Raw genomic sequence first — 21,889 nt, forward strand, 5'->3', positions numbered from 1 at the left:
ACAGCTGTTCATATGCTGTTTCTGGTTCTCCTTTGTTAATAGACTGGTGCTGTTCTGAAGAGACTTGGGACTCTTTGTCCTCTGAATTATTTCCAGCAGTGTTGTTGTTTGCCTACACCTAGGCTTCTGGGTTCTCTGGCTCTCCAGGGATGGCTTCCTGAGCAGCCTTTCCCCTGGTCACTCCCTTGGTCCTGGTGTTCTCCTGGTTGCCACTTGGCTGCTCTGACTGTGGCTAGAGAAATTTTATTAGAAGAGCCTGCTATTACCTCTGTTTCCTCCTGTTTCGGGAGCTATGATTCTCACTTGCTGAGACCTTCTGCACTGCACTGTGAAGTCATGTTGTGAGTGGCAGTCATGACCAAAGAATGTTCTTGGATGTTATTTTATTTTTCATACCATGTAAATTTCATTCTGAAACCTCAGAAAATGAGGTTGTCTTCATTTTCTGAAACCACTTGATTTTCTTTTTGGAAGATATAAGTGTTAGGAACGTGCATATCTACTTTCCTTGCCTTCACTAACAAACAGCCACACAAACTGCTGTGACTCAGAAGGTGGCACAGAACTGATTTTTCTACAGAGATTTATGGCTGATACGATGGAGAAAGTAGCAGGAAGCCATCCTGTAGTGCCTGTAACTTCTTGTTCTGTGAAAAAGTGGTTAAAATTATAACAAATCAGTGAAAAAATATATGCATGTGTACCTATACACATCAGTCTTTCAAACACTGCTACCATTTTCCACTTCAGCTGTCTGCCACTCACACTTTGAAACAAGAAACCTTTGCAGAAAAACAAGAAACCTTTGCAAGAAAACTTTGCAGCCTGGTTCTTTTTCCCATTATCCCCAGAGCCTGCAATGCTACCTCTAGAAGACTTTTCTAACTTTCTGTCATCTATTTCATAGCAAGTCAGGGTCCCATTAGTTATATTCTCAGATGTCTCTACAAACTGTAACACAAACAGCCTCCAGCTTGCATGAAGCAGTTCAGAGCAGCTGAGATGAGAAGGTTCTGTTGGTAAAGTCAGGTTTAGACAGAGTGCCAGGCTGGATATGAGCTGCTAATCTTTGAAGATTTGTCTTCTCTTGCACCCTTATAAAATATACTTTAAATAAAGCTTGCAGGTTAGTTTGGTCACATGCCTCTCATCTAACTGCTTTTGGACACCAAAAAGTAGTAAATACTGTACTTGATTAATCAAACAGAAGCCTGTGACGCATTTTTTTACAGTCACTGGTCATGATCGCAATTAATCTTTCATGATCAAAATCATTTAGCATTCAGATAAGCTGATAATGAAATCTCCAGCCTGAATTTCCTTTCATGTGCCCAAAAATATGTGACTGGAGACTTTGTGGACAGAAAGTCAGATTATAATTTAAGCTTTGTCAGTGTAGAAACTCAGCAATGACTACTGTGGTACAAGCATTAAGACAAAGATTTTTTTGGCCTGGAACAGAGCACAAGGCACTGTTTATAGAATCACCAAGGTTGGAGAAGACCTTCAAGATCATCCAGTGCTGTGTCTCACTGCCTCGCAGCAATAGGTTAAAGATGTAAGCTGTGTAGTTAAATGGTGTCTGCTGTACTCCAATTCTTTTGGGTTTTACGAATGCAAAAGGTTTGCATTTTAGAGCTGGCTGCTTAAATGATGATTCAGCTACTCACAACTGCGTGGGGAATGAAGCTTCTGGCTACTAACTCGTTTCTTTCCTAAAAGCTCAGGAGGGAAGGGAGGGAGCAGAATGTATGTCGCTCTCACACGAAAATGACTTGATCCAAGAGAATTCTAGGGAAACAAAGGAAAACTGAAAAAAAGCATGAGTGTTTCAAGTCGCAACGTTCAATGTTTTTTTTCCTGCAGAGTGACCTCTGGTCTTTGGGAATCACTGCTATTGAAATGGCTGAAGGAGCTCCTCGTAAGTGGTTTGGTTCAGGGAGGGGGCTCTATGCTTTCTGAACATGTTCTGTATTAAAATAACTCACGCTTGACTAATGCACAGATGTACAAAGCTCTGGTTCTGGCTGGATCCTTAGAAATAATCTCTGAATTTTTCTCATTTCAGCTCTCTTGCTGTGCTCTTCCCACATCTAAGTCCCTGTTTCCCCTCCTCGATTTCAATCCTGATTTCTTACTAGCATTAGGTAAATTTTGTGTCTTGTAATTGCTTCCGTCCATGACGCCAAGCAGCAGGAGTGTGCCGGGAGACCCTTGCTGTCCCCTCACTACTCTGGTTAGTGTCTCACAGGCAGTGGGCAGCAATCAATGGCTGCAGGGTGGTCGCACAGACCTCTTTTGTGCATCTTTTGTTTCTGCAGAACCCTGGTTGTTTCATCCCTGCACCCAAGGCACAGCTGTGTTGTGAGGGTGTACGTGGTCACTGCCGGGAGCACAGGAGATGAAATAAATTATACCCTGGCCTGAGCTCAAGAGCACGTAGGCTGTGTTTAAGAAACACTTTTGGCTGTTTTCCTGTCCAGCTTGGTTTTTAGCAATGGTCCGAATCCAGCTGGAGTTGAGAAGCACTTTCAGAAACTGTTCTCCAGCCTAGCTTCGTCCTGAGACAGGGCTCTGTGCAGTTTCCTTTGAGAGAGACTTTGTGGCTTCACATGCTAATTCCTCACTCCACTTGTAATTGATGTGATCGCTGTTTTTGGCAGGAGAATGTAATAGATTATATTCTATTGCATTGTGTTGTGTTTTTCTTCTTGTTTTACGTGAGGTGATAGGATCCCTATCCAGAAACCAGACTTCTTTGAACTGCCACCCCCACTATATCACACGCTGTTGAAAATACAGAGGAAAAAGACAAAAAAGTCAACTCAGATGTGAGAAGTGATGGCAGGCAGCTACAGGCAAGGAAAGAAATAGGAGGTAGTAAAGGCATACCCAGGCCACAGTCTTGCTTTTACTATTTCTGCAACGCTGCAAATCTGTTTCTATTAAGAGAATCACTTCTGAACACCTGCATATCATGAGTGATCAGCCTCCATATAGATTCTCTCAGTTGCCATTCAGTAGCTCTGTTTTGTGAAGAAAGACCTCTGACCCTCAATATTTCTTTGTGACAGATAGGGACTTGTTTGTAATTCCACACAAAATGTCTCTGGTACATGAGATATTAAGGTATTTTCTTTTTTGCAGAGTTATTTGTAGTTTTACATTTCTGTAACAGTAGCACTGAGCAGAAGTACAGTGGGCTGGAAAGAAACCAGCATCTGAACGCATTGGTAGGATCTATTGCAAATTGCCTAATCATGGTGCTCCTGCTCCTGAAACACAAAATAGATGAAATATGTGCTCAGCCATTATGCTCTGCTCCACTGGCACGGTTTGTGGGCTCTCCAATTTGCATCACATTTCTTCATCCTACATTTTCTTTTATGCCATGAATGATACAGCTAAGAGTCTGATGAAAATGTATCTTATCGTTTATTTGAACCATAAACAAAGCATATTAAATTATATATATTTCAATACTAAATTTAACTTCTGTTTATGAAAAATTACCTCTTGATATACTAGAGTTGTGAGTTTTTATAATGTCCTTTTGAAGCCTTACGTATAAAAATCAGAATAAAGCTGTTACCACGCAGCCTTTCTTTCAACTAAATCTCGTGCAACCAGTAAAATAGCAGTGCATCATTGTGAAAGCTTTCTTTGTACTCTGAGACTTCATTTTTTGGCTGTAGCATGAATTTCACTGACTAACAGCGAGGTCCTGCAGCAGGTGCTGTGCTGTAGGCAGTGGGAGAAGTTGGTTGGGTCTGCCTGGGTGGCAGAGGTTGGACGTGGGCTGTGTACTGAACTCTGTGGTCTCCTTTGCAGCCCTGTGTGACATGCACCCAATGAGAGCACTCTTCCTCATCCCACGGAACCCTCCCCCAAAGCTGAAATCCAGAAAATGGTAAAAAGACGTGTGAAGTGTAATTTCTGATGATTTTTAGCGCTCTTGTCCAAGAAATCACAATGTTGTTAAATCCTGCAGTGATCTGTGTTGTCTGTCCTCCACTGTCTGTAGTGCTGGGGTGAGCCATGGGCGCAGAAGTAGTTTACCTTTGGGAACCAACCCTGTTCTTTTGATCTCTGGATGATCTGCAGCATCCATTGCAGTCACTGAAGGCTGACATGAGTGACTGCAGTTTTAGTCCCAGTGCAAGATGAAGCCTTGCAAATGTAGTGCTTTATGGCACTCTGGGGTAATGCTTGGCAAACCAATTGGAAAGGTTTATTATTTTACCCTGTTTTTCTGTCTTTTTAAGGTCAAAGAAATTCCTTAATTTTGTTGAAAGCTGCCTTGTAAAAAATTATTTGCATCGTCCGTCCACTGAAACCTTGCTTAAGCACTCTTTTATCCGAGACATGCAGAATGAACGGCAAGTGCGCATCATGCTGAAAGACCACCTGGATAGGACCAGGAAGAAGAAAGGAGAAAAGGGTAACGTGGCAAAAAGAAACAAAAAGGGAGAGGAGAAGAAAAGATACTGCAAATAGCAGCTCCTTTTCTGATTTTTGATGGTGGAGTAAAAGGTGGATCCACCTGAAATATGGTACCACAAAAAACTGAGAAAGTTCTGTTGCTGGTAGCAGTGGGGTCGTTTTGCAAATCTCTGCAACAGCCTTGATCCACAGTGGTGTGTAATGCCAAAGTCTTCAGGAGTGGACTGATGCTGCTTCACTGAACACAACCCAAATGCTAATGTGATCAGAGTCCAAGTAATGCTTAGGCCTCTATTTTCTAAGTAGAATATCCAAACTGTACTCCGTGAGCCTTTCCTAGTCTCAGTTCATCTCTTGGTTCCTGATACCTTTATATGGTGATGCAGCAAGTAAAATAATTATAGCCTGTGAGTTCTTTGGAGGCAGAAGCATTTTGTAGTGGAGTGTACAAGTCCTTGAAAAGGCTTCCAAGATCCAGTGACGCACACGGATATAATTGGTTGGCTTTTATACCAGATGCATGAAGTAAAAGAGAGAAATTGAGCTGGTTCCTTATTCTTCAGAGCAAAACTTGGAAGAAGCAGTGTTGGAGTGAGAATGGTCCATATGTCAGTGCACAGTTTGATGTGCAACAGAGAGTGAAGTAACTTGCTGACCTGTTATTTTCCCTGCTCTCTCACCTCTCATTCTCTTGTGTGTTTTCTTCTGTGTGAGGGGCACTGTGGAGATTAGTGACTATGAGGGCAAACTCACAAAGTGCTGTAAAGATGATAAATTAATTTTTAAACTCTTAAGAATTGATTTGACAATAGGAATATTTGTGCCTAAAATGAAATTGGTGTTGCAGTGTAAATTTACTGACTCCAGTAGTCATGGAATTGTAGCACTATAGAAGGGCTTGGATTGGAGGAGACCTTAAAGATCATTCAGTTCCATCCCCCTACTGTGCCCTGGTTGGCACCCAATAGTTCAAGCTACCCAGGGCCCCATCCAGTGTGTCCTTGAATACCTGCAGGAATGGGGCATCCACAGCTTCTATAGGCAACCTGTTCTAGCACCTCACCGCCCTGAGTAAAGCTTTTCTTCCTAATATCAAACTTGAATTTCTCCTCTTTTAGTTTAAAGCCATTTTCCCTTGTCCTGTCACAATCAAACCTGGTAAAAAGCTGATTCCCCTTGTAAGCTCCCTTCATGTACTGGAAGGTCGCAGTGCAGTCTCCCTGGAGCCCTCTATTCTCCAGGCAGAATGAGCCCAGCTCCCCCAGCCTTCCTTCACACAGGAGAGGTGCTCCAGCCCTGTGAGCATCTTCATGGCCTCCTCTGGACCCGCTCCAACAGCCCCACATCTTCCTTGTGCTGGGGCCAGGCCTGGATGCTGTTCTGCAGATGAGACCTCATGAGAGCAGAGCAGAGGGGGACAATCCCCCCCCTGCCCACTGCCAGCCTTCTGCTGATGCTGCCCAGGACACTGTTGGCCTCCTGGGCTGTGAGCGCACACTGCTGGCTCATGCCCAGCTCTTTGTCTACCAGGACCCCCATGTCCTTCACACCACTTGTCACCAACCTCCACCTGGACATAGAGCCATTGACCACAGCTCTCTGGCGGCAGCCATCCAACCCATTCTTTATCCAGCCTTCAAATCCATATCTCTCCAATGTTGAGATAAGGATGTGGTGCAGGACCATATCAAAAGCCTTGCACGTGTCCAGATAGGCTGTATCAGTTGCCCTTCCTCTGTCCACACCTGCTGTCACTCCATTGTAGAAAATTCTGTCATCTCTTCCAGCTGTGGGCACTTTCAAATGGAAAAACATCCTGTTAAAAGGTTTTCACGAATGCACTTGAAGGAGTAAAGATGTGGTGATAACAATCACGTGTTGATAACTAGTTACAGTTGGACCTGGAAAGTGCTGGTTTTAATTAAAATTCCCCTGAAAGAACAATGTGAAACTGCCAGACTATACACTTCAAAATACTGATGCCAAAAAAAGTTAACTGAGTCCCACTTTGGTCCTGCTCTGTATTTTAGCTTTGTGGCATGCTAATTTGAAGTCTTCCCATATGAGTTACCTCCATGGTACTCTTGAGGAGAACTTGAAAAATGTGGGTCATCTTCTCCTGAACTGCAGTGTCAAAACTAACATTGCTTGATTATCCCCATTAAAATTGTTCATTTTAGTACAAAAAGAAACACAGATTCACTAAAGGCATCAGTTTAGTTACACAGCAGGCATGCAATAGCAGAAAAAGTCGGCATAAGTCTTTTATACCATATCTAAATTTATATATGAAATGACCCTGCTGCTTATGTTGTTGGGAGGGTTGGCTATTGCAGTGGGCTTAGCTTATTATATTGCAGATTGTAAAAGCAAGTTGGTTTTGCAAAATCTATGTAGTTAGTGAGGGGAAAAAGTGGAAACACCTAAAGGGGCCCTTTGACCCATGGTCTGAAGTAGGCTTTGTGTTGCATACTTGAATATCTTCTGCTGCATCCACTCAGCCTCTTAGTGCAACCTAGGGCTTTTAAATTCCTGATGAGCTCCATGTAGTTCAGTTTTAGTGCTCAGAAGCCAAGTTCAAGATAACATCTTAAATAACAATATCCTGCACTGGCATTTATTGGTCTCTCTCTCTTTTTTTGATAGAGGAAACAGACTATGATTACAGTGGAAGTGAGGAGGAAGACGATGAGCTGAATGAAGATGAAGGAGAACCAAGGTTAATTTTATGATTAGAATATAAAATTTGACTGGCCAACCTGTTCTCACTGAAGGCAGCTCTCCTCGTGCAGATTTGCTTTTTTACCTTACTCTAAATCCCTCATCTACCGTATCCACTCTGATACTTGAACTGTTTCGTAGCTATCGAATATAAATGCTGAGCATAACAAGCTGCTGCATTCAGATGCATAGTCAACATGGCAGAGATATATCAAGTCATTTTCGTTTGCTGACACGGGACAACAAGCAGTTCCTTGTATTCTCCCTGCTTTAATGCTATGTTTAGTCATACTGAAACTTGTACTTTGTTTCAGCTCCATAGTAAATCTCCCTGGGGAGTCAACTCTCCGTCGTGAGTTTCTGAGGCTGCAGCAGGAGAACAAAAACCGTTCTGACCCTCAACGCCAGCAGCAGCAGCTGAAGGACCAGGAGAAATACAAGAAGCAGCTGCTGACAGAGCGGCAGAAACGCATCGAGCAGCAGAAAGAGCAGAGGAGGAGGCTGGAGGATGTAGGGACTGGCTTGCATTGTTATTCCACATCCCCTCACAAATGAAAAATATGCCTGTAGAGAGTAGGCTATGAAAGGCAAGAAGGCTGTGCTAAGTTGTCAGTACAACCTGTCATGCAGTCTTTCACACTGGGAGAATGTATCGCTTTTGAACATAATGATATTAAGTGATATAAAAAGGGCTTTGTTCTTTTCCTGCTGACAACCTGCCCTGAGCTTTGGGAGCTGAAGATGCAGGACGTTTCTCTTGAGCTTGGCTGTAGAAGCCCAGGCAGGTGGGGAGAGAGGTCCTGCTTTCTTTCTGTTGTGCGTTATTCATACTGAGTCTCTCTTCCTGATCCAGAGTTTCTGGCTCTGCTTCTTTTTAAGATGTTACAAGACAAGATGCCTTTTCAGCTGTCTTACACATTATGGTGTGGCAGGCATTGCTAAATCATCAACGGGTCTGTTCTTAGGAGCATCTGATGAAATTCAGGCATTGTGCAAGCAATGGCATTTGTGAAGCATGATGCTGTTCCAGCAAAACTGGGGGAAAACTCTCAGAAAACCCTTCCTTCTCAAAATGACAGAAAGATTAGCTGTCAACCACAAAAAAGAAGTTCACGTATTTGTCTAAATGAATGGCACATCAGCCCTCAGCTGCCAAAAGGGCAAAGGTTTCATTTTGAATTTGATAGTTACTGTGGTGGCAATCTGTGGCTGGCTGCTCCTGCAGTGCTGTGATCGGGCATCCCGTATTACTGCCTGCACCTCAGGAAATGAGCCTTGTGATTAATGACTCCTGGCACAAATAATTGGTGGGTACAAAAGGGAAACAAAATAAGCAGTGTTATTCCCTGGCTCTCTTCCAGCATCAGAGGCGAGAGCAAGAGCTCAGAAGGCAGCAGGAGTGCGAGCAGAGGTGGGCTGAGGCTAAGGATGCTCAGAGGAGAGAGGAGAGGTGTAAGGAAGACAAAAGGGCCGTGGAAGATGATGAACGGTTCACAGCAGATGGGCAGAGGAAACCAGAAAAGAAGCAGGTATGAAAGGGTTTGCTGGCAGCAATTTGCAGCTCCCTGTTCCTGTGGATGTCTTTCTCAGTCCCCTTGGGGTTGCTGCCATCCTCTGAGTCACAGATCAGAGAATGACTTTTTAATGCATTTACTGCCTCTTGTTGTCGAATACAACCTTTTCTGGATGTAACATGCAAATTACTTACTGAGTTACCCCCTTGAGCTACAGCAATGACACTTCCTCTCCTTGAGGGTGGCAGTTCTGTCACTGCTGTTTCTCCTTGCTGAAGTTATCTTCAGTCACTTCAATCTGATTTAAGGTACCTTTACCCTGAAAGCTTCCAGCACAAGCTCAACTTAAGCTTAAATCTCCAGAGTCTACAGTTTCGCTTTGGATTGTACAAAGGATAGTCTCTTACTCACAAAGTAAAAATGAAATTGAGGTTACTTTAATGCTGAGGTCTCATTGTCAAGACTGGCACCTTGACTGCACAGTTATGCTAAAGTTGCAGCAGATGAGCCGACTCATAACGAACAAGAGGCACTCAAGGAGTGTTTAATTAAAGCCCTGTTTTTAGGAAAAGTAAAAAGAAAAAATGCAGTTTTCTGTTGTGCTGTTTCAAAAGCCAAACATTGAGCATTTGGAGTTGTTTTTTGCTTTCTTTTCCCCAGAGTTGTGGCTTTTCTGTCAGTCTTGCAGCTGTGCTCACTTTGCTCTTTTGAAAAGCCAGGATTTTCAGCAGTCACCTCAGTTGTCCTCCGAGGCATCATTCTCTCTGATGTTCATCACTCTGCTTTCAGAAAAAGGTGGAAGAGGTGCAGCACAACAGGAAGGGGCATCGAACTCTACCCAAAGATCAGACACAGCTGCTGTCTCTCCAGCATGACCACAAGCAAAAGAAGAAGGAGCCTTCCAAGAGTTCAAATTCAGCAGCACATCTTCCATCAAGCAACACAACCAAAGAGGTACCAGCTCAGCCAGTGTAGTGTTTTGGTGCAGTTTATTATGCTGTGGAGATGCTAGAGTACAGTCTGATCTTTGAACTTACAGCTTGACTTATGTCTTCCTACACATTCAGGCTGCAGTAAGTCCTTTTGTCTCCATTAATGTAGAGAATAAGGAAAAGGAATGGTTAAGCCTTTAAGTCTTTAGCTGTGGTGAACCAGGAATCATGATCCCTCTGGTCAGCTAGCTGTCATTCTCTTGTTTCCCAAATTAAGATTTGGGAATCCCAGAATAAGAATGAAGGTAGTGTCATCTGAGGTTTTAAGAGATGTCTTTGCCTGACTTTTGGGTTCACAAAACTGAGGCAGACACAGAATAGTGTTGTGCCTCCCAGGCATGGGTCTCTGTGTCCCTGATGTCAGATTGTGGTGCCTTTTCATCTTCTTTTTCTCCTCAGATTTTAGGTAGATTAGATTTGGTGGATAAGGGGTACACATAGAGTCCTCAGTAAGAATTCTTGTCCATTTCATTCCTTTTTTTTTTAACTCTGAAATATTCTGTATTGCAGCTTGTTCTACTTAAAAGCTTCAAGTCCGTTTCACATATCTCACCATTCCTGGTATTTATTTTTCACAGGTCTGTGAACCTGTTTCTATAGCTGGTAAGATTTCACATTACCAGAGCAAAGAACTCGGCTTGGTCAGTGTCAAAATCCTCAGCAGCTTACACGTCTTTCCTTGGGGGTGGCAGCAAAGCATCTTTCATAAATACCCAAACCAAGCACATGCATAAGTTTGTAGAAGGAATGCAGAGTGCTGCTTATTAACTTTTTGCTGCAGCTTTTAAGCAGGTGCCCTCTTTGATGTCACCTCTGTCTGCATGCAGCTGGCTCCCTGAGGTGGAATCTTCTATGATGATAAGCAGTTAAATGAAACACTTTTTGGTAGGATTATTGACATGATGAATTTCAGTAACTGGATGGAGTATGCAAACAGCTAATCTGCAGTGTGAAATCAACAAAACAAAGGGTATTAAGTCTCTTGTTAGAGCAGCAGTTTGTGAAAACAATAGAATGTCTAATTCTGTTTGAAGTAAAACTTAACTGTCAAAAAAATGCCCAAGATCCTAAGGCTTTATTGCATTGACTGATTAAACATATCATTATTGAAATTTGAATGAGCTCTTTTGGAAATCACTGTTTATGTAGTGACAGAGGGTGGGATGTTGTTCTGGCTGGAGAGAAAGTTGGGTGTGGACAGAGCAGTGAGCTGTTTTCACTAAATACATGACATCTAAGTCATTGAAATACTTTGCCTTTGCTAGGTTTTGGCGGGGGGGAAGAAAATGCAACTCTGTTTAATTCATTTAACCTCCTTTTCCATTTTGCTATAGCTAGAAGTCAAAGGAGCTGTAAAATGTCAGCACACTCTGTAGTTTTGTCATGCGTTTTCTAAATGACCCCTTTATAGCAGAATGAAATGTACTGTGGAATTTAGTGTAGGCAGTCACGGTTAACTTTTATTGCAATGGTGAAATATAATATTACTAATTGCAGGTGAGTTAGGCACACATGGAAGGAAAACAGTAGGAAAACAAAAGGGAAATCGCATCCACAGATCTGCCCTTGAGGTTCATAGCGTGATGCTGGTATTGATGACAGTGGTTGGGTACCATCGTGTACTCTGGTTTTGAGGGCAAATTCTTTCACAATACTAACTAATCTCAAAACTTCTTGGAAGATGCAGGTCCTTCTATTGAATCCTAATTAATGCAACAAGGTTGCTTTTGTTGTTGTTGAAATTTGATGCTTTGCAGTGATGTCAGCGGACGTAACTGCTTAGGAGTCAGAAATGCTTTGACTGTTTTTAACAGTGATAATTCAATGAATTTGTTCCTGTAAATATTGGTCTTTAGCAGTTTATTAGACAAAAATATGCCTGTTCCTGCACTGGGAGAGGTCTGCACAAGGTTAGATGCAACATAAATGTAGAGTGAGTTCTTTTTTTCCCATGGTTTTTGGTTCTCAGTGGCATTTCCAGGACCAGCTATTGATATAGGCAACTAACGACCTCCAGAATTACTGTTGAGCTGAAGCATTAAAAACCATCAAAAAATATCCTACAGCCTTCCAAAACCTCAAGTTTAACATTTCGAGCCATGGAACTTTTCCTTGGGAGTTTCTCATCTCTGTCATCTCGCTCATCCTGTGGCAGGCAGGTCAGGGCAGATTTCCCTTCTGTGTGCAGATGTGAGCTCTGTCCCTGTGCTGTATCTGATCCCAGTGGCACCGCAGCTGGTGAGCTGGGGAAAGGACTGTGAGCTCGGGTTTGGTGCTGGATCGTGAAGTTTAGTGCTCAGTGCCTGTGCTGGAAGCCTGGAGCGGCTTCTTGAGCTTGCATCTGGATCATAGTATGCTGCATGCAAATACTTGTTGAGAGCAGAGGTGGAAGTTAAATTATCATTTCTAGTTTAGTGAAACCACTCTGATTTTTACATTTTCTTCTTGGTAAAATTTGCCTTTCATTGTTAGGAGTTGCAAGTAATGAAGATCTGGCCTCAAGAGTAATGTAACTTCTCAGTTCACCACTAGAATTCCTCAGTATTTGGCTGTGGTTGCATGTCTAATATGTTTTAAAGCTGCTTTCTGCCCCCAGTTAAGATCTGTGAGACTAAGGGGAATCATTTCCACCTTCTCAGCAGGTCCTAAACTGGATTCAGAATATGCTTACTCCTTGCTGTAGGCACAAACACCCAGATATATTGAGAGGCACCGTTAAGAACATCTATCCAGACAGAGACAACTTGGTACAAGATGGCATTAATCTCTTGTTTACAGAGTAGAGCTGCTAAAGTTAGAGTTCCTAGGCTGCTAAATCAGAGGATGAGCTAAAGATTTATGCTAGAGAATGGGAATCAAACTGGGAAGAGCAGCAGGGTCAAAACTGTGGGTTGGAGATTTTGTAATACGCAGTGCCCTCGGGACATAGAAGGACCTTTCCTTTCTTTCTGTTGGACCTCGATAGTGTCTCTCAGTCCTTTCCATAGGGCAGTTAACATACCAAACAACAGAGCATTAGAAGTGTCTCAACATAGAAAGCTGCTTGTAGTAAAGTCAGTGCTGTAGAAGAGGGTAATAAATTCAGAGCAAAACAGGTTGCGTGCTGTCGAAGGTAAATAAATGCAGAGAGATGGTTCCTCCCAGCTAAAATCCTAGCCTGCAGCAAGCAGGATAGCCTCGAATAAAGCAGAGCGCAGCTCAGGCATGTCAGCTGCCCCTTGTCCTGCTGTGGCTTGGAAACTTGATGAGAAAGATGGAGTTGCAAATGGAGAGGCAGTGCTGCTTTGTATCGTGCCAGGGCTGACCTCTCCTCAGAGGGAGGTCCGCAGAGTCTGTGAGGTTCTGCGCTGCCACTGGAGAGCATCCAGGCCGTGAAGCTGAGTGCACGACACGCCTCTTCCTTTCTCCTTTGCAGGCCGAGGACCGAAGAAAGAGAAGTGATGGCATCCAGCCTGCCCTGCAGTGGCCTGCGGCACTGGGGCACGATGCCATGCCTCAGGCGAGGGTGGGCTCTGGCAGCAGCTCCAGCCCCTGCACCCCTGCACTGCAGAGAGCCGTCTTAGTGCAGGTATGGTGTGAGTACCAGTGTGGTGTCACTGCCCTGACACGGGGAGGAAGGTGCCTGGTTCCCTTCTCTCCTGCCATAACCGATGGAGGCCCATGAGAGCTTGCCTCCGATTTTCAGTGCCACCTTGTGCTGCTAAGTTACAAGTGGAGTTTTACTTAGGCGTTGCAGCATAGGTTTAGATAACAGTTACTTTAATATGCTTGATGCCTGACTGCTGACTCTCTGATATTACTCTTCACTGTTTCATAAAAAGCCTGAATGACTGTGCTGTTATAGCCCCTGGATGATGTATTATTTATATGGTGCCATAAATATATGTGGCAGTTTACAAAACAACTCTGAAGTCAAAATTTGTATCCCTGAAGACTAGGTACACAAGCAAGACTGTTAGAGGTCTTATGAAATAATCTAAAAGTACAAGGAGATGGAATAAGGACTAGTTACCAATGCAGAGTCTGGTTTTGCCTGTGGGTAGGGCATGGCAGGCCTGTGAAGTCCTGTTTCTAGACTTCAATTTCTGCATCAGCGTTTTCTAGATCTTCTAGCCCACATCTGTGAATAAGAGTGAATACTTCAAAACGTGCATAAGGGACTCCTGAGTGCAAAAACAGATGTCCTCTGTGTCCTGTGTTGTGCACATCCACGGTACCCCAACAAATACACTGTCCTATGATGGGCCTACCGGCTGAGATGATCTCTCTTGTTTGTACATGTGGTTCTTGTTGAGATACAAAGTATTTTACATACTTCCATGTTGTTCCACCTCCCAGACTGAGCTTTTCACTCCTCCCTTGTTCCAGGGTGCTTCTAAATGTTTTCTCCTTGTTTTCTGTGCTTAGCTCTGCAGCTTCTGTATACTTTTATCAGCTTGACAGAACTCACCCAACATCTGTCGCTTGAATCTGTTACATCACTTCAAAAATTTCAGAGTTAAACGGTACCTAAAGTGGTGCCTAAGCAGATCCCTCTACGCATACAGTGAGAACACCCTGGGGAAGTCCTGCATTAGAATCTTCCTCGAAGCATTTTAGCTCCTGCTCTATCTACCAGCTCCAGGCCTGCAAATTCAGAGTACCCACTGTGCCCAAAAACTCAACTTCCTTTCAACATCCTATTTTTTTGACAGCATTTGAAATGAGTAGCTTAGACTGCGGTTACTTTTTTTCTTTCAGAAGCATATATAAACAAAAGAAAAGCAAGTCAGCAAGCAGAAAACAAATAAAATGCTGTGCCTCCTCCTGCTCCCAGTGCCAGGGTTCCCCCAGAGCAGGCTTCCAGGCCCAGTGCTCTACTGCCCTGCTTCTGCACATGCCCTGGAGTGAGTCTGCATGAGGCAGGTAATAGGTGGCTGATAGCCTCCTCAGGTCCTGCTGGTGAAGGCAAAATCAACGTGGGCAGCTGTTGGGAAAGGAAAGGCCCAGTTTCACCCAATAGCATTACCTTGAGAAAATATTTGTGTATCTTTCCACATCCTTTTTTTTCCATGGCACATTTGGCAGCTTAAGTCACAGGTTTTGTGACTGGTCTAAATTGACAGCTGTAGCGTTGACTCCCTGGAGAGCTGCTGCGAGGTCTAAAAGTAAGGTGCTTATATCTCAGCCTTGGGCAGCTCCCTTCAGGTGAATATTTTGGCCCTGTAATAGAAGCTGTAGAGCACATACTTCAGGAATTCTGCAGAAGCACACTAGCTGTACGGAGGGGAGTCCTGCCCTGTTATGGTGTCACTTTATGGGTGAGAGGAGCTGCATCCTAGCATGGCTATGACCATGCCTCCCACATTGCCCAGGATATGTCACTTTGTCCCTTTGCACCTTGCTGGGGCTTCTCTGTTTGGGAGCACTTCTCCCAGCTGTTCAGGGAGTGGTAAGGAACAAAGTGGAGTTTGTCATCCTCTTTCACATTCCTTGATTGAAACTACATAATAAAAGTTTAATGCTATGTTAAATGATAGTGTTACTTAGGGGTAATAGCGGGCAGCAATTTATAGTCATTACTGTGTGATTTCACTCCCTGCTGGGAGCTGCCCTGTTACCCACACACAGGTTGGTGATCCAGCAGGTAGGGACCATGTGGACAGGGAGAAGCCAGTCCGTGGTCTTTCCTGCTGTGTTAGCATGGAAACCAGATGAACTTCGATGGGCAATTTATAAATCTTCTTAAGGGTTGTGTTTCGTTCTGCTGGCTGGCAGCAGCTGTTGATGCTAATAGCTGTGCTGGGAAACGCTGCCTGTGTTAACTTCGTAAAGTGAGAAGGCAATATGAGTGATGCTCCAGTTAGTCACCTGGAGATGAAAAGACTTGCAGCAATATACTTGCAGAGTTCAGTACGTGGCTGCCTTGTTGATTTAAAGTAGAAGTGAACCGCAGAGTTAAAAATGCAAGCTGAATTCATCACAGATGTCTACATTGAAGAACTTTCAGCATGTTTGAGAGGGAGCAATCATCTGTCATCACTGCTCTGCTCAGGCAAAAAGACTTCTTATTCTAAATGATCCCATCCTGTAAGATTGTATGGCACCTCCCAGGTCCCCAAGCCTCTCTCGCAGCGATCTCACTGGAAATCTTAACGCAGTTCCTGAGAGACAGCAAGCATGATTTCTCAGTGTCTTGTACTCTGTCTGGTGAGGGAAATGTGAGATATTCCCAGCTCAGAATATCCCATTTCCATTGCTTTGTACCGGTTCTGCCTCTGGTGAGCTGCAGCACGGTGGGCAGTGGGGCTTTCTGGCAGTGAGATGAGCCATTCTGGGCAGCCCATGGGATTCACAGGCTGTGAATAGAGTCACTGTGTCTGTCTGTCTGCCCAGCATCTCCCAGTGTCTGAGTAGAGGAGAGATTTAGCCCACATCTGAAAGGAACTCCTTTTTTTAATCGTCTCTTTTGTTCGTCCTGTAGGATTTGCTATTTAGTTCTCTACTGTCTGGAGTAATGCAGCAAAAACAGAACAAGAAAGCTAATGGTATTAGAATAATTAGCTGTGCATTAGGTCATTGGTTGATGCAGTATCCCAGATCTGTTCATAAGTTTAATGCAGTCTTCTTCCTTATGCTGTTCTGTAACAGCAGTTGCACATGTCTACTCCCACATGAAGATTCAACTCAAATTCATCACTTGGATGTCCCCCAAAAAAGAGAGCATAGCCTTTCTTTTTAAAACGTCTTCTTCCTAAATCTTCTTGATCTAATTGGTCTGTGGTACTGCACAGCCTTGTGGTTGTTAGGAAGCAGTAGGTCTTTTGCCTTAGCTCTGTGAGGTGTGCCTTTGTGGTTTGAAGGCACCTGGTAGGTAATGTTGTTATCTGAGACATTTTCACTTTGCTTTGGAGTCGTATGATCTTTTAAGTCCTACAGAATCACAGAATGGTTTGGGTTGGAAGGGACCTTTAAGATCATTCAGTTCCTGCCCCCCTGCTGTAGGCAGGGACGCCTCCCTCCAGACCAGGTTGCTCACAGCCCCATCCAGCCTGGAAAATCATCCCAGAAACAGGCAGCATGTCTCAGTTTTACATGGAGCTGGGGAGCTGGACTGTCCCTGCCAAAGAAGGTACGTGGGTACCGTCTGCAGAGGGAATATTTGTGTTTTAGAGTTTCTCGGTCACTTGAATTGTGATTCAGCAAAGCTCATCCCCACTTATAAGCAGGAACAGTTTTCTGGTACGCTGCAGGACTCCAAAGCTGGAATTTAGGAAGAAATTTAAGTATCTTGTTGAAAAACTGGCCAGGAAAAAAATCTTCCTATATTCTGATAATAATATACTTGCTATAAAAGCCGTTCCTGCCCCTAAGATGAGTCACTTCAGGGGAACACTTTGCTGTTAAAATAATTCTGGTTAACTAAAAACTATTATTAGTGACAATCATGTCGGACAAAAAAAAGGATTTTGACAGAATGCAAGGACGTGGATTATGAGATGTTGTAACTGCTGAAAAAGCTGTTTTCTTTAAAGAGAGCCCACAGAACGTGTTATCCCCAAAAGGCAGCAGAAGCACCTGAATATTTAACCAGGCAAACTCCTCAGAAGTGTCTTTCTGCAGCTGATTTGTCCTTGCTGGACTCAAAGGTTGTGACGGAACATTTGAATGGTTATTTGACATCTTGAAAGAGTTTTAGAATTTTAGTATTTAAATGGTTTTAGAATCACGGGGAGTTCATATTTCACATTATGGTTCTGTTACTCTGTGCTATTTTTTAATAGCATGAATAACTTCTCTTAAAAGTGAGCTTCATACTGGGGAACTAATTCTCGTGCATTTAAACTTGGATGCAGACAAAAATTTCCTGCCTCTTTCTTTGTCCTGGGGGCTGCAAGGCTGCTGGTGTGCAGCACATCTGAGGCCAGGGGCCTCCCATGCTGGTGTGCAGAGCTGGGTCAGCCGAGCTGGGGGGGTCCATGGGGATCCCTGCTCCCTCTTTGCATGCCAAGGGGAAGCACCGCGTGGCATGGCTTCAGGCACTGCTCTGCTGCCTGTCTATTTCTGTCACATTCCTTTGGTTCTGGCATTGGAGTCCCACCGGATGGACCCATCTCACTGCATTTCCATGTTTTCTGCCTCAGTCTTGTGTCCAAGAAGATTTCTCATTTCAGGGAGGATCAGTGCATTCAGTTGACATTTTTAGCTCTTTTCCTTTCTTCCCCTTTGGAAGACTCGCATGTGATAGATTATTAATGTGTCGAATTCAAGGGAACTTTCCTTATTTATTTATTTTAATACAGAAAGTTAGCCAAAGAACTCTGGAGTATTTTAGATCGATTGTACGCTGCTTACCTTCTGTTCCATTGGAATGGACGCCACAATTTGCTCCTCCCTTCACCCAAATTAGGGCATTTGCTATTCTGTTACCCAACCTGGTAGCACTGAAGGCAGCTTTTAAACAGAGGTGATCTCAGTGGGGGCACCCGGATGTTACTGTGCATGAGGTGTAGTGTGGGCAGTTTCTGATTTCTTTCTTAGTGCAGTCTCAAGTTTTCTTCCTCTTGGACACTTGTACATCTGTTACGGAGGGGAACCAGTGCACCCTGTAACTGCTGGAGAATTGGAAGCACTTCCACTTGGCAGTTTGTCTACTGACTGTAGAAAGGCTGAAGTCTGCATAGCTGTAATTTTTGTGTCACTCGGTTAAACGGTTCTCTGTGCATCGCCAATGACGTGTTAGCTCCTCCACAGGTAAAACAGCACAAGATGCATGTACTGCACAGATGTTTTTAATATATTGGGCCCTTCACCTTGAAATGTTTGTGCCTAGCCAGCTGTAAATGAATAACTTTGCACCAAACAAGGTGAGTAGGGCTGTATCGAATCACAGTGCTTGTTATGCATTTACTAAAAGTTAGATCTCTCAAACAGAACCATCGATAACTGTTGGCACTGGGACATGTTGTACAGAATGGAGAAGTGCAATTCAATTTTTTGTTTGTTTTAAGTGTGACAGTTTCCAGGCCAGTAGAGATGTGTACCACAGCAGCTCGCTGTCAGACATGGTGACCACACTGGTCGGCCTTGGACAGGATGACGTATTCTGGAGTGGGAGTCAGAGTGGAGAACAGCCCCCAAAGGTGTGTAAAACTCAGGTGTTCAGCCCTGTGCACAGCTGATAGCACTCAGCTCAGTTCCCCTGCACTCTGCTACCCATGTGCTTCACTTCATGAATCCCATCGCTTGTACAGTAATTGGGTCTCACTAATCTAAAAAGAAGACTCCGTAGGTAAGGATTTGCTTCCATTTCTGTGCACACTGGTTTGTTTCAGAAAAGCACATTAATATATACAATTCAGGTGAAAGTTTTTTGGTTCTTGTTTTTTTTTTTTTTAAACAATTCCTAAAAACAAGGGTGTTTGTCTGGGATGTGTGTATGTGCATGCATGTATGTATTCTTTCTAATGCTTTGCAGGTGGGATGTATGCATGTCCTTTTTCTCCTCCCCACTTTCCACACCCCTTTTGATATGCACAGTTAGATAGCAATGCAGGGTAATCCACCACCTACAAAAAGCTGCATTAAGTGACTGCAGATGTGTTTTCCTGTCTGCTTTAAATATTGACCAAGAATAGTGCTGACTCCAGGGAAAGGTGCAAACTACTCACAGGCTGCACCCTGACAGATTGCAGTGCAAATTGGAAGGACCTGCTGCTAGTTTGCACCTTCCAGGGTTTATATGAAAGACAGCTCTACAGGTCCCACTAAAGCACTGTTCTTTTATGTTGGTTAGTCTCATTTCTGTATTGATGGAGTTAAATATTAAGATTATTAATTGAGTCCATCAGTGGCACTAAAACACTTGATTAAATCCTTAAGGTTCCAGAAAGGACAACCTCCAAATTTTACAGCAGGGATCAACCTGGCCAACAGAGATGCCATTCAAGGTAAGCTCCGAAGAATTTGATGCTTACACTAATGCTGATTTATTGCCAATAGGAAAACTGTAGCCAATTTATTTAAAACCAAAGGCATAAACTCAGTAAAACTAACATGGATTCGTGCCTTATGTGATGGCAGTTACAGTTATTTTACCTTTTGTGTCAGTTTGCCCACTGAACTATTCAAACTCCCCAATATTAAACCTGACAGAAGCATCTGAGCAAGCTTCCTTTTAATGACAGATGGACCCGATTTAAAGACCAACAAACCTGTTGTAGATCTCCTCCTTTTCTCATAAGGCAATTTTGTTCTCTAATGGAAAGCAGTATTTCTAATATATAAAGGCTGCTCTGCATCATGCCATGAGTTGTTTCATTTGTTTCAGCCTGCTCAGATTGACAGAGTGGTTTCCACACAAGTTCTTCATTGGTTTGCCAGTTCTGTAGTGCAGCCATTTAGCAGCTGCTTATCATCTGATAATGTTTTACTTTTCCTTCCCATCAGGGAAAGTGACTGCTGAGAGTGCAGATTCTGTGAGATGCCTGCCTGTTGGCACCTGGGGGTGGCAGGAGTGGTGCTGCTGGTGGCTTGGTCAGGATGCTTTTGCAGATGCTCTGTGGCACATTTGCACCTGCACTGTTGTTTTGGAGGAATTCTGTGCCTGGATACTTTGCTAAGGGTGGCCCTGTCCCCAGCTCCCTTTCTAGGCACTGTAGTTACAGCTGGTGGGTGCAGCTTTGACCTGCTCGATAGTAGCTTGTGCAGGCACATATGCTGTCTGTAGATGTATCTTGAATATTCTGACAGCATGCCCTGCTGACATAACCAAGTAATGTGCAGTGCTTTGGAATGGTAACTTCTGATGAGCCAAAATCAGAAACATCACCTGAAATAAACTTCAAGTGAAGCCAAACCTGTTATAGATTCTGCTTAAAAATTATAGGAGGCAAAACAGAAAAGAAACATGTAGGTAAGACACAGTGCTACGAGTGAGGGGCTTCTCAGCCTGGAGTTGTTGGGTACACCTCACTTTTGATTTGCAAGTTTGGCAGCTTGTTTTACTGCCTTATGCATTCCTTATTCCACTGGTAAGTAGGTGATGATGTATCCTGCAGGAGGGGGGTGGAGCAGGTTTCACTATTTGTGAAAACCATGAGATTTGGAATTAGGAGCGAGGCTGATCTGTAGAGGCCAAGGGAGAATTACATGGAGTAGGGTATTTAACAGTGACTTGGGGCACTGCATGCTCCCAGATTCCCAGAGGGAACTGCCCCCTCCATCTTCTCTGGTTACTGGGTGGCCCTGCCTAGAGCACCAAGGAAGCAGTTTTTGTATAGAAAGTACTTTATCATACATTGACAGCAGAGAACCTGATTCCATGGCCTAGGAGCTACGTTTTGGTTGTGTTCCTGAATACAAATAGCCTGACATTCTGTCTGTTTCTCTGTTCAGTAACAGCCATCAGCTGTCCCCCGGGGGACAGGCTCTGAAGGTCAACAGCAGCAGCGGCACTGCTGGCAACACACCATGGGAGATGGCATCTCATCAGAACAGCCGACCCACCTCAGGTGATTCCCAAGTCAATGGTTCGTCAGTCAAAACAAGCAAAGTTCCTTCACATAAAATGGGCTTCTCTGGAGTGCTGGGTGTTATGCTTTTGTGGATTGGTTTGTTTGTGTAAATGAGGTGATATAAATGTAAATACCACCTCAAATTTTTTGGAGTCAATAAGTGACTACAAACATATTTGCATACAAAAAAAGAACTTAGTTAACTTCAATTAAGAAGTGGAAAAAAATGGTTCTCTTGTACATACTGACACTACTGAAACTGAACAGAGCTGACCTTGCAGATACACAGATCTAATTCAGTGCTAATGCTCACCCATTGCCATTTTCTGCATTAGCCATTTTTTGCATTGCCCACTGCTAAGATGATACAGATGAGCAGTTGTTGCACACCTATATTTCTGCACTTCAACATTGTGCTGCCTGATAGAAGCCTTAGGAAGCACAAGACTCTCCTTTGAGCATCTTGTGGAACATTCTTCTTCTAATCTGCAGAAAGAAAGTGGAACTGAAAAAAAAGGCACAGGAAGTTAAAAGGTGGAGATAACCTCATCCAGTGTAAGCACGGTGCAGCATTGTAAGATATCTCAATATCAGTGGTAGCAGTGGAAGAAGGCACGGGGCTTGCTGATGGTGTTACAGATTTTTTGTGGTACAGGCTCTGGTTCCTGAATCCTGAGCTGAAACTGGGGCAGAGGGAGACGTGAAACAGAAATGGAAAGCTTTG

General features: G+C 43.7%; 1 protein-coding gene across 4 annotated transcripts in view; it reads left to right on the plus strand.

Moving 5' to 3' along the window:
- Window positions 1-21,889, plus strand: part of NRK (Nik related kinase) — a 96,505-nt gene that overhangs the window by 42,315 nt on the left and 32,301 nt on the right. For 2 of the 4 annotated variants that reach the window (XM_042876729.1, XM_042876730.1), the window contains exons 8-18: window positions 1,867-1,921; window positions 3,832-3,910; window positions 4,266-4,441; window positions 7,090-7,162; window positions 7,479-7,674; window positions 8,526-8,693; window positions 9,468-9,632; window positions 13,086-13,238; window positions 18,661-18,792; window positions 19,532-19,599; window positions 21,047-21,162. In XM_042876729.1, coding sequence (XP_042732663.1) covers window positions 1,867-1,921; window positions 3,832-3,910; window positions 4,266-4,441; window positions 7,090-7,162; window positions 7,479-7,674; window positions 8,526-8,693; window positions 9,468-9,632; window positions 13,086-13,238; window positions 18,661-18,792; window positions 19,532-19,599; window positions 21,047-21,162 — 1,381 coding nt within the window. Of the gene's footprint in view, window positions 1-1,866; window positions 1,922-3,831; window positions 3,911-4,265; window positions 4,442-7,089; window positions 7,163-7,478; window positions 7,675-8,525; window positions 8,694-9,467; window positions 9,633-13,085; window positions 13,239-18,660; window positions 18,793-19,531; window positions 19,600-21,046; window positions 21,181-21,889 lie in introns of all 4 variants that reach the window. The other 2 variants (XM_042876728.1, XM_042876731.1) reach the window with 2 other exon arrangements.

This window comes from Lagopus leucura, unplaced genomic scaffold, assembly GCF_019238085.1.
Source record: "Lagopus leucura isolate 7727_CA_CO unplaced genomic scaffold, USGS_WTPT01 Super-Scaffold_100016, whole genome shotgun sequence".
NCBI classification, from domain to species: Eukaryota; Metazoa; Chordata; class Aves; order Galliformes; family Phasianidae; genus Lagopus; species Lagopus leucura.